This window comes from Neodiprion pinetum, chromosome 2 (assembly GCF_021155775.2).
Source record: "Neodiprion pinetum isolate iyNeoPine1 chromosome 2, iyNeoPine1.2, whole genome shotgun sequence".
In the NCBI taxonomy this organism is placed as follows: Eukaryota; Metazoa; Arthropoda; class Insecta; order Hymenoptera; family Diprionidae; genus Neodiprion; species Neodiprion pinetum.
Genome location: NC_060233.1, coordinates 11346712 through 11374680, shown reverse-complemented (window position 1 = coordinate 11374680; position 27969 = coordinate 11346712). Strand labels below are relative to the sequence as shown.

General features: G+C 35.3%; 2 protein-coding genes across 2 annotated transcripts; one reads left to right on the top strand and one right to left on the bottom strand.

The window, feature by feature from the left end:
- The first annotated feature begins 354 nt into the window (after window positions 1–354).
- LOC124211109 (serine protease inhibitor 28Dc) lies at window positions 355–15969 on the top strand. Its single transcript, XM_046609836.2, has 6 exons — window positions 355–711; window positions 9211–9464; window positions 11170–11505; window positions 11606–11862; window positions 11961–12090; window positions 13462–15969. Exons 2-6 carry the CDS (start codon window positions 9213–9215, stop codon window positions 14347–14349), a joined length of 1863 nt encoding a protein of 620 aa, XP_046465792.1. The 5' UTR covers window positions 355–711; window positions 9211–9212; the 3' UTR covers window positions 14350–15969.
- On the bottom strand, window positions 14785–26451 carry LOC124211110 (uncharacterized). Its single transcript, XM_046609837.2, has 10 exons — window positions 26007–26451; window positions 24491–24649; window positions 23528–23692; window positions 22598–22768; window positions 21348–21456; window positions 20869–21028; window positions 20137–20272; window positions 18795–18950; window positions 18530–18694; window positions 14785–17692 (listed from the first exon to the last, which is right to left on the bottom strand). The coding sequence occupies exons 1-10, from the start codon at window positions 26083–26085 to the stop codon at window positions 17412–17414; spliced, it is 1581 nt and encodes a 526-aa protein (XP_046465793.1). The 5' UTR covers window positions 26086–26451; the 3' UTR covers window positions 14785–17411.
- Window positions 26452–27969: the final 1518 nt, after the last annotated feature.

Sequence of the window (27969 nt, the reverse complement as noted above, 5' to 3'; positions counted from 1 at the left end):
GACGGCAACCGTCGATTAATCGATTAATGGAAAAAACAACTGAAATCGTCGATTAATCGATTAATCGAACAAAAAGATTAATGGATTAATCGCACAGCATTGTGGGAAATGCTAAAATTCATTATAATTCGCAGATTTGAGTTGATTCGAGCGAAAGAGGTTATTGAACCGGCCGAAATTTTGCATCCAGTCGCATAAAAGTGATAAGTGTAAAAAGGTGATGCTCTGACAACGAGAATCGTACGGTAACATCGTACAAACGACCCTGGCGTAAATGGTGCGGGACAAGAGGCAGGGGTATTTGCATAGTGGGGAGAGAGATGGCGTCGCACGCGCGGTAAAAACAACTGCCAGTCGATATCGCGGCCAGTAGTCGACCAAGAGTGCGTTCAAGAGGCCTCATCCTCGGTACCGCGCATTTCAAGTGGTAGAATTTTGCGAATTGAATTTCATCCGTTGTGGCCGAATAAATACTCGTTGAAACGTCTCAAACTCACGCATTTTTTTATCGGCTGTCATGTCGGCGGTAAAAATCTTACGGTGAAAGTGATGAAAACAAGTTTCTGTTGAATAACTATCGCGCCAAAGATGTTCTGCAAGCATTGATTATCGTCGATACCTACATTTTCGCTCGTACTTATATTTCTTTTCTTCGTCGCTAAATCAACTTGTTAATCTAACGCCTGTACGAAGACGACGTTAACGTCACTGGTGAGCATATTATTCATTTTGCGATAGTTCGTTTGAAAACTGTGATTTAGCTTGGATTTTATAATGACCGTTTGAAATGAAACTGAGAAAATGAAATTGAATATTTGGCGACTGTTGTTGGTGATTTTTTTTAGAATACTTGTTAATATTTCCAAAGAATTTCACTAAAATTTTAGAACAAACATCAACCGTTATCAATTTTACAGTGTGCATCTGAAAATGTTCGGAGTTTTCATTTTGAAAAACCAATGCAAATTGTTTAACGTAAATTGTGGTAAGAGCTGGTCAAATGCAACTGAATCTGTGAAAATCATCTTCTGCTATTTTCGTAGAATGAATTTCCACATTTGACGTCAAAGTTTGAATAAATTCAAGACTTTAGTCTTTACGATAATGTTTCGCAATTACCAACAATTTCTTGAGTTCACTTTTTTCTACCGTCCGTCCGTAGAAGTAAACAGAAAATTGTAACAACTTTTATGAACGCGTTAATTTTGCGTCTGAAATTTCGAACCGTCCTGTTGTAGTGTTGAAAAAATGTCCCTGGCTGATTGTGAATAAATAATTTTGCCTGGTACAGCTTTAGATTTAATCTGTGATTTATAAATGAATGTGATAAAAAAAATTAAATGCTCTTTGCCTGCCAGCTGTGGTTACAAAATTTAAAAACAGTGGCTTGCATAATTTATGTATATATATGCATACACAATATGATATACATATATACATATGTGTCTATTATAATAACCAGCATCCTGAAAGATCCCTCCGCAATCACAATGATATAATTTTTTTTTTTATTCTCTTATTAAATAACTGGTTTCAATTCATACCTATACGAAAGCTATTTGAATCTAGACGTGTCTAGATTGTCTCTTTGCACATAAGGAAGTAATCGTACACATCGAGATTGTTATAGTATTTATTATAGTGTACTAATTGCATAACTATAGTAACTATTATAGTATATAACTTGTATGAAAATGCTGATCAGGAATATAATGGATCTAGTTATTCGGAATAAAATTACTATATATTCTCGAATGAGTTTGAATGTCAGTTTTTTTTTTTCCTTCTGTAACTTTATAGCTAGGCGATAATTACAGCTGGTGGTACGAAATCATAGAAGAAGTAGGTATAAAGTAGATCAAAAGCCCGACAGGATATCAAGTTTAAATACGAAGGCGTTGAAATTACAAAATTACAAATCGAACGTTCTTTCTTTGGTTAAAAGAACGTTAACCAGGTAGAGAAAAAAATGTTGAACGTAGGAAACTTGAATTAAAAGCCGAATTATCAATAAATTTAGATCAGTTGCATCGGTTTACTGTTTTTTTTTTTTAAATTTCGAGTGATCTTGTTCGAAAACGGATTCTCAGTTCATCACGAGAATTATAGTTGTAAACTTATGATTTATTCATGAACATATTGACGCTGTTAAAAATTCATTTCAGTCTTTAGATCGTCAATTAACGAACAAGATAAGTCCTAATCCATCGAAATTAGACATGCAAAATGATTTTGCAACCTCTTTAAAATTTGTTACAACTTATTTTGCTTTTTACTTTAATTTGTGGGTGTCGACTTTTTTTTTTATCCCAAGAAAAGATACATTATATAAGATTCAAATTGGTTAACATGCGTTGTACTTTTCGTTTCTTGATTCCCATACAGGTATAATTTCTCTTGTTTACTCAATTTTTCACCGGACTGTACTCGGAAAATTAAAACTCATATATTATGCGACGATATAAATTCCCGTTGGAGATCGTTGAAATATTTCAAGGTAGTTTTTCTCTTTCTCTCGACTCACAGTCATTGAAAGGGCATCGCTGTCTTCATTTATATTCCTAAACGACAACTCGTCTCTGTACGAACAATTCACAGGTGTACAGTCCAGTTAAAACAATCGCCAAATGATTAAAATCGTTAAGGATGAATCGACAGGATTATTTGAATCGAAAGTTGGGAAAAGAGATAAAGTATTTATACCAAAAGAGTTGCGATCAAAAATTTTTTGCATTATTTCAAAATATATTCAATAAGTTATCAGATTTGCACGTCGTGAAATTTGTACAAAATTCATTGTTTCGTTGATTATTCGCTGAAATTGAACAAATCATATAAATTTGCCATTAACAAAACAAAAGATGCTCGATAATTTAATTCCTATAAGATCATTAATTTTTTACACATATCGATCAATATCTACGATTTTGAATTTGTCTCCGCGCCAAGAGCCATAAAAAACATATCAAAATACGCTTTTGATAAAACTTATCAAAATACGATTCAGATATCGATTCGAAAGCTCTGTATGTCAATTTGTAGACCTCGCACTGATTAAAAAAAAAAAAAAAAACGAGAAGCAATTTGATCGAGATGATCCAAATTTTTTGGCGGCATTGAAAAGATCGACGCTGATTCATGTTCCAAATTGCGAATATTTTCACTGATAATGAATCAGTATTCAGGCCGACTTTCGGAATGCATAAATAATTTGAACAGAATGTGTATAATAATAGTAAATTGTAGTAATTATTTCGTATTTTTGATACATGCCAAACGATTATTACATCATATACATTCTCGAGTAAGAATAATGATAAGAATACATCTCTGGATTACGGATAAAACACTTCCTGTAAATTTTCGTCTGCATTACACGTGCCTCTGTAACCGATTATAATAAATTGCTTTATGCAGTGCCTAATTTTGGAATCACGATTCTCCTTTGACATCTACTTTCACTTCTCGCTGTTCTTGCACGGTTTTGCTTACATTTCGACTTAGAGACTTCCAGCGCTGTGTTATTACACGTCGAGAGATTTTTCCTCCACGTTATATACAAAATACAAAATCCAGTCGGCAGGGACAATATAATCGAATTTCGCGAACAGGCATTTATAAACACACCGTGTATTACGGATAAATAAAAGGTGCAGTTTTATGCAGCTCGCGAGGATGGTTGAAATTATACTCTCGATTTCAAAAACGACGTTGAAACACGCGTTACTCAATTCGATGCGAAGGACGTTGGAACTGGTTTTACTATTTGACGATTAATACCTCGTAAAGCGAAGGTGTAAACCTTCGGACAAGTTTCCCGTCTCCGAATTCTTCGCGACTATCTGGCCATTGACGTTTGCCAACAAGAAGACGAATTCACAACCTATAATTATCCGGTCGCAACTGAGATTGAAGAAAAAAAAACGAAAATGGTCTATTGTCACTTTTATATTACAGCATCGAGCAAATAACGAACCGAGTTCTGCATTGAGTGAATAAATTCCTCGACTGCGTCCTTCCAGTCAAAAATTTCTTTGATCCCGTCACGAAATTGGAATCTTTATATACGACAGACGCCATTTTGGTGGCAGTGAACTCCAACGATTGTCGTATTTAATAATAAAAGTTGTTTTTCATCGCACATTTTGCTCCAGATTGATTAGATGTCACGAAGTGAAAGTTAAATAGTTTGCAGGACGATCTCCGTGCCCCAATATTTGTTAATTTGGTCTGAAACGAACAGCTGACTGCCACTTCTGACGTCACTTTTCTCAAACCGCGCCAAGATTAAAAACCGGAATGTGAAGTTGAAAAAAAGGTGCCGCAACTTGCATAACCGGATTGATTTCAGACTCGAAATAGTCGTCGAGGTAAAAAACTCTTTCTCATATTATTCGGCAAAGCTGTTGACAAACTTTAAAATCAAGTAACATTTCACAGAGAACATTTGACACGCTGAAATTGTCTGCTACATTTTGCAAAGTTCCGATTCAGAGAATTTGGAAAACTTCCGGTTTTCGAATTTCTCTGTGTGCGTAGAAATATCGACCGGCGAGTATATAGTTGGAGTGCGAATATATTTTTTACTCAATGTCGTCTGACCTCGAAAGCGAATGATTATAACAGGCATACCTTGTGGGCGATGAACCAGCTCACCGCCCATGATCAGCGACTTTCCGTGGTTCGCGGGATGTGTCGTTGCTTTATTTGTTCCGTCTCGATTACTTACCATCCGTCAAATTCTTTCCTCACAAGGTTACCTCACACCCTGGCCTTCTTTTAATGGCGGAATGAGACTACGCGTATCTTAAAAAATTCGGGATCCTCCTTATTGGCGCGACTTAATCAATATGGCGGTCGAAGCGCCGATCAGCTGATCGATTACGGCGTATTTAACAAATATCTGGACAGAAATAACGTCGCTCTAGCTGTTGAACTTTAATTTTATGTCATATAGTTAATGAGAAGCGAAATATACGGTGAAAGATCACTTCTATGTATAAATATGAAGTTCTGTCACTGGTCACTGCCACAATATGGCGTCTCATCTGTTCAGCGATTATAATTATGCCATTATGTGTTGTAATCAAGAACCCATTACGTTATAAAATTTTTTTTATTCAAAATTCAAACTCCGATCAATTCTCAACATATATTCAAAATATTCGAATTTTAACGTATGGCTGATCAGGTTTTCGAAAAGTTTAAAAAAATTAATACCACCCTGCTGTAGAAATTACGATAATCGTATTGCTGTGAAGAAGCGTTTTTATTTTACGGCGTAGCTTTATCTTTTATTCATTCTATGTCAGCCGAATAGAATCGATTACCATCAATTATCTTCCTCCCGGAAGTTAAATTAGTCTTGTGGGTTAGGTTCTACTGGTTTGCGTTTGTATTTAATCGTGAATTCCGGTTTCTAGCTATGAATTACATTATACCTAAAACAGCGTGCAGGTACAACGACCGAGTGATTAGGCTCGACGCGAGGAGAGGAGAGAAAATTGGCACAGTCGGACGTGTTAACTTGCCGAACCCGCATTAGCAGAAACTGTATATTACAGATACATTTATAATACATGCGCGTACCGATACGGGATCTGGACAGAAGTGTAAATGCAATTTATTCCAGTCGCGTGAGGCTACACGAGATGTTTTACATCGGCTGCTGTTCAGGCGACGGAATTCAACACGCAGGATAGATACTCTTGATCTATGAATAGTACCACACGCTAATAGACACATTGACTATGTTCTATTCAATACTACCCAAAAGCCTCTTACGAATTTCTAATCGAGAAATGATTTTTTTTTTTTTACAATTACTATCCAACAATATTGCCAATAATCATGTACAAAAATTAATAAATTGGAAAAAAAAATAAGAAATTAGAAAACTAATTATATAATTGAAATAAATATTTGTGTTACGTGATTGCAAAGTTCAATGCATCCAACTAGCTGTGTGTAAATTTTTTTATGAATTCTTTATTCTAGTCAACATTATTCTTTTTGTATGCATATTTTTAGTGTGGTTCATTTAATTGACACTGCAATTCGTTGCTAACTTTCTTATTTTTTTCGATGTCTAACAAATTCGGGGATAGATAAGAATTTTATCGTTATTTTTAATCCTCGATAACTTCCGTTATTTTCTGATTACGTTTTTTAAAAAATACAATAAGAAAGCAATCAATTCGTATAAATTTGATTATTACGTTTAGAAAAGAAAAACACCATATCGCTACAAGAAAAATATGAATTTGTTTCAGCGATGTAGTTTTGGGAAATTTTTCAATTTTAAGGAGGAAAACTTATAGTTCATTACTAGAATTACGGCAGCACTATTAAATACCGCTTACGTCTGTAAATTAGTTTCTTCAGAGAAGTGAATCTAATTGTGATTTTCATGGCTCCATTGTTAATTCCGTAACTAATGATGCCAATTTAAACAAACTTCTTGGATAATTTTTCAAGGACTTTCCTGCTAATCAAAAGCGTGAATCCTTTGACATCGGTATATTTTTTTGTTATTCGCAGTTTTTTTTAACGTTCATGAATAATTCTTAGCAGACCGATAAGTGAATTTTTTGGTTTAGGGTGAAATTAAAGAAAGAACGGAAACAAAATTCAACTTGGCGAAGACTTTTTTTTCTTCTAATCAGGTGAAGTGTTTAATTTCAATAAAACTTTTTGGTAATTCAGGGAAACCGGAGAACTGTTTGAAATGCCAAAAAGAAGAGAAAAAACGATTTCGTCAAGAGCGAATATTGTCCGACGCGTAACTTAGAAATCGCAAAGTAAACAGAAAAAATCGTCCTTAGTCTGAAGGAAAAAAAACTTTGACGTTGATTCTAACACGATTTTTAATCAGTCCGAACGGCATGTCTTTGAAAAATTCTGAAACATTCTTCAAATGATGTGAATATTGAGAATTCATTACAAAATTTCAGTTTATTAAGATTCAAGGTGCGATTTTTGTACACTAAAGGTGTGGAAAAAAATGCAAATCTATTTGCTGTAAGCACAAAAAAAAAAAAAAAAAGGAACAATCAGTCGCGCAGTTTCGTCACGCCGAGGATTTCCCAATAGCATTAAAGATGTTTCTTCTTCTGTTTCCGCTAACGATAAAGCGAACGCCGTTGACCTTAACGATCGCAGAGTGTGTTTAACAATCGATTGCAAAAGTCTGCTTGTGCAGAATATGATACTTTCTCTAACCAAATAGCGAGGTTTTTGGCCTTCGGGCTTATGTTGGTTCAAATCGGTTGACCGTTAATTCGGGATGTTTCATCCTCTTATTAATTACCCATCTCTTCGATGATTATCATCTTTTATCGCGTCCGGCTGCTCGATGTATCAGCTAATCGAAAATATAAAAAGATAAATTTTACTGAAATACGACGATTCAATTCCAATATTCTCAGTTCACATATCTAATGTTTAAATTTCTCTTCCATAAACGTGGTATTGGATACTAAATTTAGAATCTATCTCCTACAACAAACTTGAGGTTTGATTTTCTCTATTTAATTTGTTTTGCAATTTCTTGGTAAATACATACGAGCATTTAATTTCGGCGAAATGGTTTCGTGGCATTTTATAATTGTCTGATTTGTTTGAAAGTACTGCGTGTAATTTCACAGCATTTTTCGGGGTTCTTTGAGGAATTTCAGAAAAAATTGATGGGTATTTCGATTTTTAAATTTCAGTTATCAAATAGTTTTCACGAAACAATTGTTTGGTACATTTGATTCTGTCAATTTCAAAAGTACGTCTTAGTTTTTATGAGATAACTCGGGCTGATCGAAAATTTGCGAGACTCAAAAAATTACATGGCATAAATTTTATCTATCATTGAAATGACTTGTTGAAAGTGTGAAAGAAAAGCATACAGGTTAATTAATTTTTGACGGCGCCGCGTTAAAATTTCCTGTTTGAGAAATATTTAAAATTCGGTTGAAATGTTCTTTCGTATAAATGTCATACCGTGTTTTGTGAAAGTGAAAGACGATGTGGATACATTACAACGTTTAATTAACACCGAATCTATTAAAATTCGTATAATGATATACGAAAGCTTGCGTAATTGGTTGTATAAGTACACTGTTGAACGGTTTTCGTAAATTTACTAAATATGTGAAATATGTAAAGAATGAAACTATGAATTTAAATTAAAATTAGAAGATTATTTTTCTTCTATGTTGTACAACTTGAACAGGGTTCAGATCTGTGATTTGTGACCGGAAAATTGTAAATAAAATAATGATTTCGGTAGAAATGATGAGTAAAATTCAAAACTAGTCAAAAGAATATTTTGACAAATAATAGGAAATTCAAATGGAATACAAAGTAATTCCTTTTTTTAATTGTAGTTTCCTTATGCGCATGTTTAGCACATTCGCAAAGATGTACAACAAATTTCGAAAAATTTGTATCAAATTAACGAACCATTTCTGCTTATACCACAAGTTAAGTAAATTTAAAAAGCAGATGCGTATTTTTGCCATAAGGATTTCAAAAAACCTGATTTTGATATTAAATTTACAAAAAATATATAGCGATTCCACTTCGCTACACAGAAATTTTTTTGTGCAGCACAAGTCTAGTAAAATTTTATAAATTTTTGACAGTATAAGCATTTTATTTGTCGTCAGTTACGACATTTGAAATTTGCCTATATTCGGTGAATTGACGAGTAAAATTTTCCGCCAAAAACATTTGAGAAATTAATGAATAAGCCAGATTGATGATGAAAATATGTCGGAGATCGTGTAGGTGATTTTCGAATGCCATTTTGGGAAAAGTATTGAAACGTATAATAAAAGTTTTGTGAGGTATGTAAGCTTGGTCTACAATCCGAACATAGCGAAAGATAAACGGAGCTTGCAAGAGCTTCATCAGATTTTCTTACGGCTTTTAGCATGTATCAGAATTTTTTTTATAAAAAGAAATGCACGCATATTTTTCCCGGAAGAAAATATTCACGAACGAAAGATTAATTAAAAGTTAGCGAAGTTTGCGCTGACAATGAGCTTGAGCTCAAAATCTGCGCCGTTATCAAATTTGTACCACGCTGTAACAACTGCCATAAAACTAGAGTAGAGTAATAATGATCAAGATTTGAAGCGCTGTAGTAACAGGGGCGTGTCAAAAAACCGTGACGTCTAATCATGTTAGCTAATCTTTTTTGTATGCGATTGTTTGCAGAAATGAAGCGGGCATTGTTGTTTATTACCTTGGCTTCGTGGTCCACGGGGCAGATCGTCTTTCCTGATACCTACGACTCGATGATTGCGAAAACAGTCAAACCTCAGAGATTTCAATCGAGTCCTCAGATTGTCGAAAACAATATTTTGAACCATAATCGCGCCGCCGTTTCTGCGTTCAGCTCACCGCAAGCATCAACTTCGGCGCTGATCTCGGGGCAAAATGATCAATTGCCCGCAGTTTGGAGTGGAAGGGTAAGTTTCAAGAAGGAATTTTTTAAGGATGCGGAAATAAGAACGTTTAACGAGGTTGAAATATGATTGAAGTAAAAACGCCGTAAAAGACAGGCTTGAAATACTGAACGGATACTAATTGAAAAAGTTTTCGCAGTCTTTATTAAAATATATTCGTGTTTTTTTTTTTCAAATAATTTTTTAATCACCCTGTAAACGGCATGACTCTGAAAAACTTTGTCAAGAATTCCAATAAACTTTGACTCTCTCGAAATGCGTTCAAAAACAGTTTCGAAATTCAAACGTCTTATGAGTATTAAGATAACGGGTTTTTCATAATATTTTCCAACATCGTGGGAGTTGGTCTAAAATTTTAGAAGAAAAATAGTTTTTTATTCGGTCTCAAAATTCGTTGGAAAATGTTTAGAAATTAGTCGGAAAAATGATGTGACTTTGCCAAATCTATAATAATACTGACGAATTATTCAACTGCAAGAGAAACTTTTTTAACGAACAGATTTAGAAATAATCAAAGTTTAAGAGACTTTGGACAGTTTACTTTACAGTTCCGGGGTTGTGTTGTTCCAAAAGTTTTGAGAAACTATTTGAATGAATTCTTGATTGACAATGATGAAAACTTGAAAGAAGTTCGTTGTCTTTGCCAAATATAGCAGAGAAATTTTTTTTTTAGATTTAAACTAACGTCTATTGAGTTTTAAAAATACAGGGAAGAGAGCAATAAATAGTATCATCGGGTGAAACCACATTCATTTTAACTAGAAATCCGATATTTGATCGCAGCATTTTGCAAATTCGCAAAAACTTCGTTTTATGTCTACAACGATGAAGAAAAAATAATTCTAACCCACTGAATATCGACTGTAAATTGGTAATATTTAATTTATAATCTTTCGCAAACAGTGCACACTTAGCTATATTTCACTTCTCCGCGTATTGCGAGGTTTCAGTAACGATCACTTACAACTCTTACCTATTCAATTTGATTGCGCAAACTCGCTGACTAACGTGTCTATCAGCATTGCGTCGTCGACGCCTGTGCCCAAAAAAATGCGCATGCGTGTCGGACAGTGACGCTCAACCCTAAATTTTCTGTGCGCTCAGCATCCAGCGCGTTCACGTCACGACGTTTCGATGAGAACTAAAGCGAACTTGAAACTCCGACTACGAATATAGTCGCGATCGGCGAGCGTGCAGATGCTGGTAATATTTTCTTTCGATCGATTAACTTTTCGACCTGCTACCGTCTATCACAATAAAATATTTGATGCAAACTAGGTTAAAGGTTGAAAGTACGCATAGAGAAAGGGCTTATGACTTAAATCAATTGATACGGCGGTCGAATATGCGCAGACATATTTTTTGATGGATTAAAATATGCTTTCAGAAAAACAATTTGTATTATTCACGTGTCATGGCGACGAGAACGACGCGCATTCAAAACACATTTCAGCTCTCGTGAGCCTTAGATCATTCTTATTCATAAGTGAGATATGCAAATCATTGTTTTTTCAGTAAAGATTGATTTTAATAGATGTACCTAATCTGGCAAACCCGATTTGACGCCCACTGCAGGAAGGCGCGTGTTCTTTATTTATGAAAATTTTTTTTTCGCGATGATTCAAAGGGATCGAAAGACAGTGATAATTACGACTTGAATAATAATTAATTTATGAGCATTTTGTGATATCACAGTAATCGTTTACAGGCAAACAGCGTGATATCCAAAGGCGTAGCCCGGTTTGCCTTGAGAGTCGATGGGGCAGTTTCGGCTACACAGGCAAGAGGAATTCCTGCAGGAAATAATGAAAATGTCATATTTTCGCCGCTCAGCGTCGCAGCTGCTTTGGCTTTGGTGCTTTTGGGCTCGGCTGGAAAAACCTTCGAGGAAGTTTCCACACTGCTCGGATTCAACGCTGGCGTTGATATATCAAGAAATTCCGAAATTGTTCACCAGATGTTCGGTGTTTTGCTCGATGCTATCAGTGGCACGCCCGGAATACCCGCTCCGCAATCTTACTTCGCCAGCGGAATATTCGTCCGGGTAAGATTATTTATCTCCCTTTGACCCTTTTTGACCGTTTTTTAGTTATTTACGATTCTCAAGGCTTGGATAATCTATATCACGTGAATTGTTTTCTTAGGACGGCTACCCAATCAGGAGAGAATTCCAGGCAGTAAGCCGAGACGTCTACAAGAGTGAAGTGATAAACCTTGATTTCGAGAAGAATGGTCGCGATGCTCAGGAAAAAGTGAACTCCTGGGTGAGTCAAAAGACGCGAGGAAAAATTTCCGAAATCCTGCGTGAACCGCCTTCACCTGAAACGAAGGTCATAATAGCGTCTGCGCTGTATTTTAACGGAGAGTGGAATCAGTTCTTCATCGATGGTGCCACGAAAAGGTTGGTGTCAAGGCTTTTCGTATTACAGTTTTCCTGAAATATGTTTAAACTATAAATTTACTCAATTCGTTATTATATAATCATTGATCGTCTTTCAGGAAACGTTTTACCGTTGCGCCTGGTGAGGTCGTCGATGTCGACATGATGTTCAACGGTGGAGAATTTCCCTTTTTTGAGGACAAAGAGCTGCAAGCTAAGATCGTTGGGCTTCCTTACAAGGGGAAAGAGGTATGGGTCGAAGAATATGAAAAACATTGACTTTCTAGAGATGTTGAGGTATAGAAGGCTGGTCAATTAAGAATCAATGCTTTTTCATTAAGTTTGTTAGGAAATCGTCGCATATTGAGTATTTATCCACTTGATTTATTCTTAATTTTATTCACAAAACTATTTGACACAATCCCGCTGCACTGGTATTGGTTTTCATCAAAAGAATAATAGCAAGATTGAAATGACCGTTGAAAATATATTTGTTCCGGTGAATTTGTAAAAACAAGTTTTGTCAACAAAATAAGCTATCGTGGAATGATATAGAACTAATCTGCTAGATCTTCTGCTATTTCGAAACGATTTTTGATAAGTTGAATTGAAGGATTCATATCCAAACTCTGTTTACAGTTTCAGTATTTTCTGTGTAGTATTTCCAGAAAAATTATTTTAGCTTCTGAACACAGGATTAACGAATATATTGGTAATAAATACTTAACGTGCGACTATCTCGTGGTGAAACTAACAAAAAGTTTTGATCTTCAAGTTGACAATTTTCTTAAATAGCCCTTAATGGAAAAATACATTAATTTGTCAACTGCGGGTTCAATGTAAGTTTAAAGCTTGTGGAATAAATATGATTTACCGAAGCTCATCGAGATCCACAATGTGGGCTGAAATTAGGACAATATGGCGGTAGGTTGAGTGAACAGCTGATCGTTTCGAGTCAACTTCAGGGATACAAGGTTCTAGAAAACGTTGTGTACGCAATTGAGTTTTTTATTTCGTGACATGAGGTTAATGTCAAGTAGAATACACAATGAAAAACGAATTTTATTATTCGGTTTTCCACAAAAAAACATTTTTCTCTTCTTTGTCATCAAAATTTATGGATAACAGGTGACTTGTTAGTCGTAGATTTTCTCTTTTGCGTCAAACACTCAGAGAGAGAAAAATTATGGGTGGTCAAGTTTCAATATGACGTCGTAATTCAGTAGTCTAAAACTTCTAAAAAATCTCTCAACAATTTACAATCAACCTTGGATGTAAGCTTCGAAAATATGCAATGACAGAAGTCGGAAACGTGCCCATTCAATACAACCCGTACTTACAACTATTGCACACTACCAGAAAATGATAAATTATAAATTGGGTAGGACAATTCAAATCTGAAAATGAAATCTGGCTTCAATTTACAAATATCAATTAGATCGATGAAGTTGTGTCTCAAATAATATTGTTTTTCACCCTTCACGATTGGCACATAACACATAAAACATGATATTTGTAATTGGAATTAGTTCTATAATTGCAAACAGAATCTCAGACCAGTCAATTCTCAACCTATACTTCTGAAACCCTTCACCAAAGAACACCGCTCTTTTCTTCCAGGTGACGATGTACGTCGTGCTTCCCACGAACCGAGGCGTGAACGCATTGCGGGATCTGGAAAGTCGCCTGAGCGCCGAGAGGCTGGAAAATCTGATCGGAAGCACGAAGAATGAAACGTGCATAATCGCGCTGCCACGGATGAAGTTGTCGAGCACATTGAGTCTGAGCAGAGCTCTGCAGTCGTTGGGATTAAACTCTCTCTTCGACCCGCTCTCGGCTGACCTGAGCCTTTTGTCTCCAGGTTACACAGGAGCCTCGTCTCAGCTCCAGAGCAACAATCAATTCGCGAATCCCTCGAAGACGCAGGCAGGCGTAGGTCTAAACGACAAAATCTCGTTCCCGAACAGGTTCGGCGAGGATGAAGAGACCACAACACCTCTGACGTCACCGCTAAGGCGAAACTTTTTCAGTTACGACGACAGAGTTGGCGGCTACCACGTGCAGCAGTGGGCAACGGGCTTCAGTATCAGCCGGATTGACCGGCAGCGCCGCCGGCGGAGCTTTCGGGTAGCGCTCCGGAAAAGCGCGGCACATTCAAACCGCGCTAGGCGGCAGGTTCGCCCCATCGATCAAGACTTCCTCAACTACGTCAGTCAGAATCGACCGTCGTACGGCCTCGACAACCTTCGTAACAACTTGGAGCTTACCAATCCTGGCCTCTTTGCCGAAGACGTTATCCATCGCGTTGAGATCGACATTACGGAGAAGGGAACCGAGGCCGCCGCTGTTACCGCCGTCACTCTCACCAGGGACGGTAGTCAAAAACGACTCGTTGCCGACCGTCCATTCCTCTTTTTCATCAGGCACGAATCCACCGGTCTTCTACTATTTTGGGGCACCGTTAATAAGCCAACCCCGAATTATCCCAGTGAGAAGCGAACGACTTAGACTACCTTGCGATTCTTAGACAGTAATTTTTATTCCACCCTTTTCTTTTCGTTCAGTCGACTTTTTTCCGATTCTGGATAACAGGAATCTGTTATACAAGTATAATAACTAGGGAAAAGTAAGAGAAATCCGGAAATTTGGACGGAATAGGATCCCGGAAATGACCCTGGAGATACATGAAATGTCAGGGAAGACCACTTTTCCCTCACAAGAGAAAAAAAAAAAAAATTGTCGACTTCTGGAGCAATTAGTTTAGTATAGATTTTTCCGGGGATCCATTTTTTGCTGCTTTTCATCCGCGAAGAGATATTCAGAAGATGAACAAGTCATCGATACGTTTCGATAATTTGGTGACTGTTCAACAGTGAAAAGGGTTTCTAAATATTCTATATGAAAAAAAAAAAATGAGTTGGAAAAATTGTTTTTTCGCGATACTTTTCATCACCATGAAAAGGGAAGAGTCTGTCACTTTGTTCGACAAACTTCCGGGATGAACTCGAAAACGGCCGAGTGAAAAATTTGAAACTGATAGGTCTTGGCAGCTAAATGAAAAAGTTTTGAAAGAAAAATTAGTAATAAAAAAAAATTCATACGATTACTTAAAAATGAATTATATAAGCTGGGAAAAATATAGTCGTTTGTTTAGAACAAGTATTTAGAAGAAAAAAGTATATGTTTGACGGTAGAACATTGAAAGTCGATTTATTTCCTGTAAAACCGGAAGTTCAAATTGAACGGGACATTACAATTTTTCATGCCTATTGTTTCCGAGATCATCCGACATCCAGACATACATTTTTCTAAAAACCTGTATTTCGAATTCTACAGGTTCGAAAACGTAAAGATTTCTTAAAATTAGAAAAAGTGATATTCGACCTAATCCAATACTTATCTTATAGCACGAAAGGTGATGAAAAAATGAAACAAATAGAAAACAGCGAGATATCCGTTTCAGAAAATTTTTCAAGCAATCAGAACTCTCTAATTAGGTATAATTAATTATTTGTGAATTCTCTAATCATTTTTACCTCACTGAAATTGAATTTTGATGAATTTTCCGATGAATTACTAGCGCGGGTGTTCATTATCAATTCGCGTATATGTCACGGAAAAATTATACACAATACGGCAATCAAAATTGCTTGACATAAAACTACATAGGCAATATTTTGTAAAAATATTTATATCTGCAGCATCGACAATTTCCATATTATTCATCGCTTACAGGATTAATGTAACTAGAATTTTTTTCTGGTCATGTATGTTAAATTTTTTTTTCTTTCTCGCCACAAGAATTACCGCGTGTAATTTATCAAGCTTACATATAATAATAATAATAATAATAATAATAATACCCTAGTTCCTACATTACTTTGATTCATTCTTGAACAATTCCCATCGTGCGGGAAACGATTGAAATCCCAATATCAGTGGTAATTTAAATATTAAATGTGTACCGATAGTGAGAATCTTAAGCCAACAGCGTCACATATATACCGAACAGTTAATTACACGGTACCTGATGAACGGTTTTACGTAGTTGTACACATAAAATGACGGGGCTTTGAATGGAAGAAAGATAAAAAAAAAAAAAAAAATAGAGAAGAAGAAAAATAAAAAGTCGTACACTTCAAGCAATTTTGCATTCGTGATGTTATCCGCGTTTATCGCATTTAATTAATATTGTTGCAAATACTTTCACGCATATGATAGTTGTAGTTATAGTTTGCTTTAGGAATATATAATATCGGATTTACGAGGCGCTGGATGCCTTTTGCAAATAAATTGAGCGTGTATGTTTATATACACTGCGTAGAAGATAGAAAAACAGAGGAATCAATATAACTATGCGTATATTATGTTAAATTTAAGGAGCACGAATTTTGTGATACCGAAGTACTTTATTTATTTAATAAAATTATGGTAAAAAAATTTTTGCACCGTGTATGTAATTGCCACGACTTTTGCACTTTTTCTTCTCTTTTAATTCAACAGGATTGTTTTTTATACACCTTGATATTGGAGCAATTTTATTTATTCAAGTATTTCGTATTGCACGAGGTTTTTTGCGGTATATAATCTTGCAATACGTGATGCGATATAATTTTCAGTTTAAAATAGTATCGGTAAGTCAGTTATTTCTTTAAATCGTGCATCGTGGTTTTTCCACTTTTAACTTTTTCCAACTCTCTCACGTGTTGTGCGTTTATTTATACAATAAAACAGTGAAAATACAGTTTCTTTTGTAAGTGTATTAAGATTGAAGAGAAATATCATGAGTTTAAAAAAACGTTAATAATTTTCTTTACGTATTATTATTTTATAATTTATACACAAGGATTTGGAAAATCATCAAACAATTTTTGCCTCGTCACAAGTCAAATAATATAGCGAAGTATGGTGTGACACAGAATATGACTTTCATGCAATATTCACTTGAGAATAACGAAGCTAGGATTTATTTTGATTTATGTTTTATTTCTTTCTATATTTTCGAAAAAGGGATAAATCACTGCGTACAATTCTAAACTAATTCATTCATGAAACTACACTTTAAAAAAATTTATAATGTATATTCGCATGTATACCTATGTATAAATATTTTCCTATACCATTAATGAAGTACATATATTATCAGGTAACGCGGGCGTAATTTTCCGCTGACAACAATCCGTTACGTAAAAAACATCTTCATTCCGGACTTAAATGTGCCGATTTTCACGAGATTTTTCTCACCTCATTGCGTTTTTCATTGGTACATATTAATGAGAACTAAAAATATCGAATTTACATCGTTTTTGAGGACTTTTTACGTGCATGAAAATTTTTCATTTTTTTTTTCTCTCAAACGTAAATCCGCTTTTTACAAGGTTTTCACTTCTAACTGCAGTAAAAAAAAGTAACTATTGACGGTATAAAATTTAAATCTTTTGCCTAAATTTTCGAGATTCACCGGCTTATCTGCTTAGATATTTTCACCCTTGTTAAAGGTATTCTTTCGGAATAACGGATCACCATTTTCAAAAGAATAAATAAAATCCCACCAAGTTCACCGGTTGCACTTATGAAGAAAGTTCCATGTCTTCAGGTTTTGCGATATTGAAATCCAGCATTTCATCGGAGGTGAGAAATCTGACGTCGCTGTCTTCGGAGAGAGCCGATTTTCGCGAATTTTTTCTGTAATTATTGCGCACTTGTAAGACAGAAAAGGTGACGAGTCCTGCACCAACTATCATAACTACTGCGATGCCTGCAACTATCGCAATAATTCCTGAAAGCGAAAACTTCCTCGGATCTCGACTTGATTTCTGGGCGTCTACTTCTTCACTCGAGACGGTCACCACTGCAAAATTCGAAAAAAAAAAACAAAAAACTGCAATGAAACGTATTCACAGAAATTTCCCAGAAATATAGATTTGCGAAACTTTCTGTATTTTGTTTTGCAGGAAAGGATTAGTTAATTCTGATAACATCTGAAGGATTTTTAGAAATTCGCGTTATTTCAGGATATCAAAGAGATGTTTAAAACATAAAGCGGTCATATGAAGTTAAAAATCGAACATTGCTGGATATTTTTTTTTTTAAGACTTTCTGATATTTCCAGAAGATAAATTAAATTTTGAAAACGTATATGATTTCCACGCTGAGATTTAAAGAGTCTGCGGTGTTGGAGCAATATGGCGGCTCACTGAGCGAACAGCTGATTCCTTCAGCCACGGTTTTAGCTAAATCGTACGAATATTGATGGACAGAAATTTTCTTGCAAGCGGTGTCTCTTTTGTTTTTTTACGCTAAGTTGATAAAGAGTGAAATGTACGCTGAAAAACTAGTTTTTTAATTAAATACGATCTAGTTAGTGTTGTGCAGTTAGAGTCATTAACACGAGCAACACGCGAATCTGCTAATAGACGTTAATCGAATCGAAAAACATATGTTTTGTTCAGTCGAAATTCGATGTCTGTAATTTTATAGTCTTCTGATCTTAACTAAGCTACAATCAAATTTCACTAAAATCCTCTGATCCTGCATTCTTACGAATTCCAGATTCTCAGAATCTTAAGAGATCCTCGTCGAATTCGAGATAAATTTTCGTAGGTCTTCATCGAATTATCACTCAAGATGCACAACTTTCAAGTCTGTGAAAAAATTCTCAGTCTCCCTGAGGAGATGTTTTGCTCACCCAGGGTTTGTTGAGTGCTGCTAGGGGTCGGTTTTTCGCTTGTCTTATCGTCCAGCCATTTTGGCGGATTTGGATCCAGGCCGTCCTTGGGACTAATGGGAATAGGAGCGAAGGAAAACGTCTGTAAACCTTCTGTAATCGAGGTACTGATATCGTCGAAATCAGCTGTTGTAGAGGAAGAAAAAGGCACGAAAACGGTGGTTAAGTTTCGTGATTAATACTGTTTTTCGGGATCAAGTGTCGAATTTGGAAGCGACTGACTTACTGGAAGAAAAACAGAATTCATCGTAGTCAGGACAGCAGTTTTGTCTATCCATGCAGAACAGGTCGCACTGACAAACTTCGCTGGAATCAAGCGTGGTGTTGAAATTTGTGCACTTTCCGTTACAAGTCTGCATCGAATTCACGATCTCCACTTGATCTGCGGATGAAAAAAAAAAAACCGAGCTTGGCACGAAGCTAGTTACATTTTAAAGAGAAAGATGACAAAATGGTACACAAGTTACACAAAGAATGCCTTGTGTACGATATTTATGAGGTATTTTTTTGACCTGCTTCTTCCAATCGTTGAACCCAAATTTGTAACTAAATGAAAGAATTTTTCGACATTCTTCGTACATAAGGCAATAAATATACTTTTTGTGTGGAAAATTATGTAATTGAGAAATATTTTGGAATCCATGTTCATGCATTCTTCTTTTAACTTGCACTCACAATTAGTTGGGATTGGTTGGAATATCTCGGATCGATTCCGCGTAGCACGCAATATTGCAGAAACATTGGTGCAATATTTCCGTATTAGGTACAGTCGCAGTAAGAATATTGAAAGAATATTGCAGAAACATTGTTAAAACAATCTCACACGAAAGGTGGAGTTGAAAGGTTGCAAGAATATTGCATAAACATTGCTAATATAATTCTACATTGTAACTGTGGTAGAAATATTGCAGGAATATTGCAGAAATATTGCTAAAAGATTCCTACACGAGAGGTGAAGTTAAAAGGTTCCAAGAATATTGCATAAGCATTGCTAATATAATTCTACATTGTAATTGTGGTAGAAATATTGCAGGAATATTGCATCGACATTTCTAACGTAATGCAATTGCATCTGCAATGTTCCATATTGCAGAAAAATTGCGCCTTGGCGTGTCCCGATTATTTAAATCGTTACAAAGGGGCATCGGTGCATTTTTTCTGCAATATCGTGTGCCCGTGTATTATCCGCAGAGTAATTTCATTCAGCTTCGTCACCCGCCAAGCAATTAAAAAAGATTCATTTAAAAAAAAAATCCATTGCTTTCATCTCTCGCGCTGTTAGAGATGGAAATTTACTAATTTCTCTATCACTGACAAACTCGATACAGCCCAGACTGTTTATTGGCCTTGACGTTTGCTGATATATTCGCAATCAACAGGAAATTTGTGAAAAGATAGAGAGTCCGTGAGAGCTGGGTGCGTGGGTGAAGAAACACTTTGATTGCTGTTTGCGCGTTACGTAATAATAAAATTAGTCAAACTTTCACTCCTTCTCTTCGAAATTACTCAGCAAATATTCATGTGAATAAATGTTCGTAAATCACCAGAATTATTGGTTCTCTACTCACCGTTATCATCATCGGCTGGAGTCACTTCCTTCGTCATATTCAGCTGGTCCATGCACGCATTTCCCTGCAGAATCGCTACATCGTCGATGGCAATATCACTCAGATATCCTTGGCCTCTTACTCCCTCTATGATTATCTGTTGTCAGAGGTAGAAATTTGAAAATTAACTCGTGACATTTTTAGAATTCAGAGCTAAACTTTAATTCACTTGTAATGAACATCGCATCAACGAAATATTGAAACTTTGCAGTCGGATTTTAATGCCAGTTGAAATATTATTTCTTGAATTGTTTCACGTTTTTTATATCAACTGTTTGGTAAATGATAATTTTTATTTTCTTTTTTTTTCCTCTCAGAAAACCACGTTGTAGAAACAAGCTGTCCGAACAAACCCGTCGCAGACTTCTATAAATTTTTCTACGTATTTTTTTCGTTTCATTGTATCATCGACCTCATATAATTAAGCCCAGTTTGCATTTTCGTTTATTCCGTAAGCGAGATTGATATATTTCGGCAAATTTTTTTCCACAAAATCGTGGCACATGTCCAAATTATCTGTGAATTTTGTAGCGAAGTATAAATTGAGCTGCTTTGCGAGAAAAAAAAAAAAAAAAAATGTTTGCTTTTTTACCGAAAAATCGTGATTGGACTTAACGGTAAGAAATACTTGATGGAAATTCTTTTTAAACTGTATATTTAAAGACTATTTGCAACGGAGGGTTGAGAACTGACCTGAAAATTGTCTTCAACTTTTGGCAAGTAAAAGAAACCGGGCCACCACGCATTACCCTGATTTCCACTTTTGGTGAACATCAATTTTCCAAGTTTCGTTTCACCTTCAGCTTTGACAAAAACGTTCAGTGTGCCGATGGTACGTCCGTACATGTGGTACCTGATTATAAAAGAAAAAACGAAAAACGAAAAAAAAAAAAAAAAACACAACTTATCAATATTTCCTAAAGTTACCAAACCACGAATGATTGATCGAAAAAATTGATTCATCATTTGTTTTCCGACCACCGTTGTTCAATATTGTTTAAAGATTTCCTGCGGTCAGTTTTTGACGCCATTTTACGGATAAACGTTGCTAAGGACAATCCACACATTGACAAAATTTCAAACTACGTACAACAATGGCATGCAGCAGAATTAATAAATCCGAAGGATTCGTCAATAATGAATTACATAGTTTATCAAGTTGTGCTTATTACCAGAATGAAAAACATCCTGCTTCGGTCAGATTGGAACTGTAAAGAGGTGACACGATTCGTGCAGTGTGGTTTTCTGTTCTCCCCGACGCCTCGGTGTACAAGTAATAGCCTGGGAAAACAATCAGCACATTGTCAATCTCACACGTGTCGTTTTTTTTTTACATATCTTGAAACATTCCGCAGTAAATTCGGATTACATTGTTTGCATTAAAAATTTAAACGTTACAGTAGATTATGAAACAAGGGAATAAAGTCGAAGATTAAGATCTCATATTTCCCGCAAATGCGCCAAGAAGGAATAATATGATAATTTCGTCCCGCGTTTCAGGTCAATAAAGTTAACATTATGGTTGAGTCGGGAATAAAGAAGTTGTCGCAAGTTCAACATTTTTCTCACAGAAAACTGAGGCAATGTCTTCTTTTCTTTGTTTTATTTTTCAGGGGGGTTCACATTTCACAATTGCAAAGTTTCTTTAAAAACTTTTGAAACTGAAAATTTCATTATATTCTGTTTCTAATCATATTGTTTTTGAGGGATAGCGAAGTGTGAGTTGTTAGATTATTATAGTCAAATTTATCTACAGTTGTATTAAATTAGTCTTTTATTATCTGTAAAGTTGATATTACGAAGCGTAATAACCAAGTCAATATGAAGTTTTTGTACTTGAATTTTCACACAATATATTTCATTAAACTTGGGTGTAATTTGGAATTGCAATTTTTCTAACATTTTTAGCAAAAATACTTTTACCGTTGAAATGCAGTTTTCTTGACATATTTTCCTGTGTCTCGCGAGCCTTTTTTTTTTTCTCATACGACGTTACGCATCGATTGAAGTTTCAGGTAAACTTTTCGAGAAAGCTTTGCTTTATCACAGTATAAAAAGTGTATTATTTCAATGTGAGCTTTGCAACAAAAAGCATGAATTTCGATCATGCGATGTCATTATTTCTGGGTTGCTTTTATCGCATAGCCGCTCATAGCAGTTTCATTTGATATTTAATTTTCCAGTCACTTTCAAAGTTGAACTGAAATAGTCAATAATTTATTCGAAATGTTGCAGAATGAAAGCTTGAAAAATTCACACCTCGACGTCATGAATGATTAATCATCGTGGTAGAAGCGCAGAATATCAATACGATTCATTAATGGAAATGATTGTCAGAAATTGAAAATGAAAATCCGGGATAAATTATAATTTGAAGGGGTTTGTTCTGGAATAAATTATAACGCCTGATATTTTCCCTCACCGTTGTATCCTGATCCGAGAGTGTGATCGTGCGAAGGGCCGGTTGGGATTTTCGATCTCCCGGTGCGGAAATTGTGCCTCGTCCAATCGAAGTCGTGCATAGGATCTTGTTCCCAGGAGCAAAGGTCAGGATCATCGAAATTGCAACTTGTCGGCGGATTTGTCCTTGTGTCTTTTTTTTTTTTTTTTTGGAAAAATTCAATGCTTAGACAGGGGGATTGATGAAAAAATGAGAGAATATGTAATTAATTTCCAAGATTTTAGTCTTATAAATTTACCGATTTCGGAAGAAATTGTCGCGCGTAATTGAGTGGCAAAAAATGAGTTTCCCGCGATTATTCGCAACGTTTAAAAAACAAAATCGACTCCCCGATAATAACTAACAATTTAACGGTATCTTGAATCGTAAATTCATTTCAGTGTTCGCATTTCCTCTAAGTTTGGAGTTAATTAAAGAGCTGTTTAATTAACCTGCCAAGTTTCATTAATGTAGCAATTTTTTTCTATCAGATTCATCGACACTCTCTGTGTCTCGTAATTTTTGGAAGATCATATGTTTAGCAGCCGATTAATTCCGTATCGCTAAGAAATTGAATATTCGACGATACAAGCGTGACGAAAAACGATGAAAAATAAAAAAAAAGAAAAAAAAAACAAAATTAAATCATGTTATTATACGAGATTTTTCACACGCATAATGTTAAAGTATCTTTGAATGAAAAATCGGTATTCAAGCTTGTCTTCTGAATTTTCGTAATTGTTTTTTATATGATTTACCAATTTTACAAATAATACTTAAATTTTGTAACAACACGAGGGAAGAAGTATTGATATTCAACTCGTCGAACCTGCTTAAATTAATTCGAAAAATTGAAAATTAAAAATTGTTCCTGAGCATCAATTGAAGAAGATGGATGAAAATTCTACTCACTTTTGCATGTTGGCGCTGTGTCGTTCCATGCTGTACCGGTGCAGTATATTTCCTTGGGACCCTGCAGCTGGTAACCCGGCTCACAAAAGAACATTAGAACAGCACCGGATTCCTTTTGCACCATCAAACTGTTCTCCGGCTTCTCGATCGGTGAGCACGTTGTTTCTGAGTAAAAATACAGTGCGGTTGGTAATCTTCGAACCAGACCTAACGCTTCGAAATGCTTATCATTGTTCAACGACGAACCGATGATAAGTTTATCAATTCTTACAGAATTCTTCGCAGGCCGAAAATCCGACCGCTAATCCATTTTACGAGATCGTTCAATTTTTTCTCCCGATTATAATCGAACAATTTTATTTTCCGCGTCGGTAAAACGAAAAACGGATTCGTTCAATTTTTTTTTTTCACATTTCGGACGAAAATGAGACCAAAAAAAAAAGTTGACCGATTTTTTTTTGTTGCCAAATTGATTGTTATAATTGAACACAATTTTAATTCTTTGCATTTATGAAAGAATCGAAAAATGTTCGTTAAACGAGATTGATCGATTATCAACCTGATTGAAATTCAAAAATTCCATCTGGCACACGGATGAGTGGAAAAAAAAAAAATAATAAAAATAAAATGACTTGGTAAGTAATCATACCAGATTATTCAATTTCGTTCGTTGATGAATGAAAAAAAATAAATAAATAAATATTGCACCGTATCGTTCGATTTACAATTTCGTTATGATTGTGAAATTTCACTTCGTGCATTGATTAAAAGCGTATAAAAAAATCGTCCTAGATATTTGGCACTCCGATTGTTATTGAAGAACTGTGTTATGCGCCATATCAAGAAAAAGAAAAAAAAAAGAAAAAATAAAAAATCTAATCAAACAAACAAATGAATAAGCAAAACATTCATAGAATGAATGGAACTTTGGTTGTCGGAGATAAAAATTGTCGAGATACTTACTGACGCAGATTGGAGGCGTAAGGTCCAATCTTTCTTTGATGCAAATTGCGTACTTGTTTCCTATCAATTTAAACCCCGGGTCGCAGTAAAATCTCACCATTCTTCCTCGCGGCTTCTGACGCATTCTCCCATTCAATATTTTTACCTCGCGACATCGGGCTAAATTCGATTATAAATTTCATTAGCTTAATACAGCACGGAACAAGTGAAACATTGTGTTTATCATATGCCGTTGAAAGAAGAAAGAAAAAAAAAATTTCAACCAATTAAAAATGTCTGGAAGATTAGTTTTTATTGTATAACTTGTTTCGATTTTACTTGTAGTTTATAGTCGTGAAAGATTAATTTTTTTTATAAACTTTTTTAACCGGATCTGGAAACAAATTCCCCAGAACAATATTTCAGAATATTTTATAGTTTCTAAATGAAAATTCCAAAAGATTCCAAGCACCCTGAGAAAATTTGAGAAATTCTTGTTGACTCAAATTACTTTTATGTATTTATCAGGAGAAATTTTCGCAAAACTAAATTATACTTTTTTGAAATGTATGACAGGAATTTTTTTCTATGCTGAATCATTATTATGATCAATAGATTTGTTAAATAAATTTTTAAGAAACTTTCGATCGTTAATGGCAGTTTTTATTTTATTTTTTGCAAAATTATTGATTGCAGCCTGAAAACGTTTAAGATTAATACCGTAGTGTTTTATCGATTTGCTGAGAGTGTTAGTAAATTCCGTGAAAGTGAAGGAACTAATACCAGAGTTAAACAGAGTTTACAATTACTTTGTCATTATTTTTGAAAAATTTTTCGAAAAACAATGCGAAATATTGTTTCATCAGGGAATAACCGAATCTGAGTGACTAATTTTTCATTTCTTTTGATCGGCGAGCACTTGAATTGATTTATGAAAGTGAAATTAAGTTCCTTCCAGACCCGTTGGGAATGAGGCAAAATAATCTGAACAGCGGGGAAATTTTCAATGTTCAATCACCAATATTCTTGGTTTGATTTGCGATTTCACGCAGCGGTGAGAGCGGCAGAGTTTACTCGCTGAAGTCATGAATAATACAAAAAGAAGGGTATAAATTTGAAATTTTCAGCTGTCCGTGTATTTAATTGATTGAATGTAAAAAACTCTCGTGAAAAATGAAAGCACAACGTTTTCTTTTCTCTTTATTTTTCTCAAATACCGATCTAGAAATGTATTGAGAAATTCAGGATCCAAACTCTGTATTAAAGGTGAATTTTACGGGGAAATCGAAGTGAAATAATTTTACGAACACATCGCTTGACAAACACATTTTTCAGAGATCGTCCAGTATTTAAAAAATGTACGCAAGATCTCAGAAATTTTTTCAAACATATTCGAGTAATCAGAAACGGATGAGAAATAAAGATCAGAGTGTACGAGAAGATTTTTTTTTCCGATTTTCTGGAATTTCATAGAGATTCGTTGAGAAAAAAAAAATATTGCCAGAAGGGTGGTGTAAATTATTTTTATCAAACTCACATGGAACCTGTAACGAATCCTCGACGTAGAAACCAGTGATAGTAATTAAAACACTGCAGATGAGAACGGAAAACTTCATTGTTCAAAAGCGGTTTATCTGGAGTAGCGTTTTTGGCACATAACAAGTTTGAGATTCACTCAAAAAACAAAAAAAAAAACAAAAAAAAAAAAAAAAAATTGCGAACTCGGTCTGCGCTGTAATCGAGTTGAAAAAATACTCTGAGAGTTCGCGATTCGATGATAAGTTGGCAAGGTTTCGAATTTCTTGTATCGTGATATCGATTTCCACGTGACAAGGCGCCTTCGATTGCCAAGCGGCAAAAGTTACGCGGAGACAATTAAACCGAGCGAGTCTGAACTCTGATCGAGTAATTGCAGTCGCTTTGGTGCCACGAGCCCGATTCTTTTCTCGGCAATAATACGCGGTAGAAATGGTCTTTGTAATCGGATGAGTGACGAGCTATGAATGACTTAAATGAAGGGGTTGGTCCACATTCGAACGTAGGCGGGCTTCCAACTTCCGGTTATGCTGCGCCGCTGCGATTCATTCTTATCTTTTTCCGCTTAACTATCTCGGACGAGTTAGTTACCATTGGCGCGGAGTAGTTTTAAAAAAAACCGGGGGTGCCTTTCGAAGTTAATTATCCTGTGGTCGAGAAAAATAAAAAAAAAAAAAAAAACAAATCTCGTCGTTATTCATGTTTTCCCAGAATTCCAGAGAATTCTTCCGAAACTCAATTTTAGGGCGAAGATGTGAAAAAATACGAGTTCTTGCGATTATCAATGTTTGTAACCAAATCGAGCTCGAAGTGAAAATCGAACCCGTTGATAAAAAAAAACAAAACTCATATCTTATCGGTACTTTATTTTGTATCATAAGTTTAGAAAAATAAAAATATCTCATTCTAAGGTACAGATTTTTGGATGGAATTTAGGAGTGTTTAGGATACAGTTGAAATCGATTCTTCTGTTCTTCCGACATCGATCTGAAAGAATTCGGGGACGTTTGTAACACAGAATATCTTCATTAAGCTGTAATTCTGAAAAGTATGAAAAAAATTGCAACAAGTATGAGGGCGTTTTTACAAATTTGTCAAAAATTCATTTTCCGCCTAAAATTTTCTCAATTATCTCTTTTGACAGTTTGGATTTTGTTTCCATATTTACAGATTCGAAAAAAAAGAAATAAAAAATGTACAAAATCGACGATCAAGTAGTTCTCTAAGATGATTTAGAAGTGATTATTTATATTGTAACCAATATTTTGTAAGGTTGATATGATTATTTTTTTTTAAATCGATCACTTGCCAAACAGTTGTTTTTAGAAATCTGAGACAAATTCGAGTCTAATGTAACGCTCGGCACCGATCTACGATTATGCTACCAAGTCTGGTAAATGAATTTTGAAATTTTCCACCGAATTCCTCTAAGAAACATTTTTAAAGAATTCTTATTCCTAGCCCATTAAATTTTTTTTTCTAGGAATTCTAACGCCCAACCGCGTCACTCCTGACCGCAAACCTTGAATACACTTTACTACCACACGAGATAACTGCAGACCAATCTGACGAGACCAAGTGAAACACACGTCATTGTCCTGGTGAGACAGCATTTCCTGCGGAAATTTTTCACTCAAATGTTAATGCATTAAGGACAATCGATGTTCGAAATAGATAATCGAAAAACCAACTCCTTGGTATCAACAGCAAAACTAACGGAATTATGTGACGTAAATATCACAATTTATTTACGCTCAAACTCATCACGCAGATGTTAATTTCACTGGTGAATAAGTCGTACAGAGTGAATTCCTAACGACTGCACGGACCGTCGTCTGCTTTAGTTTAATGCGCACGCGCTACGATCCGAGAACAACTGTTTGCCAGGGTGACCAACCGTCATATAAATTTAGAACGACAGTTCGCCGCGATCTATGTAACCTCAAAAATTTTTACGGTTGTCG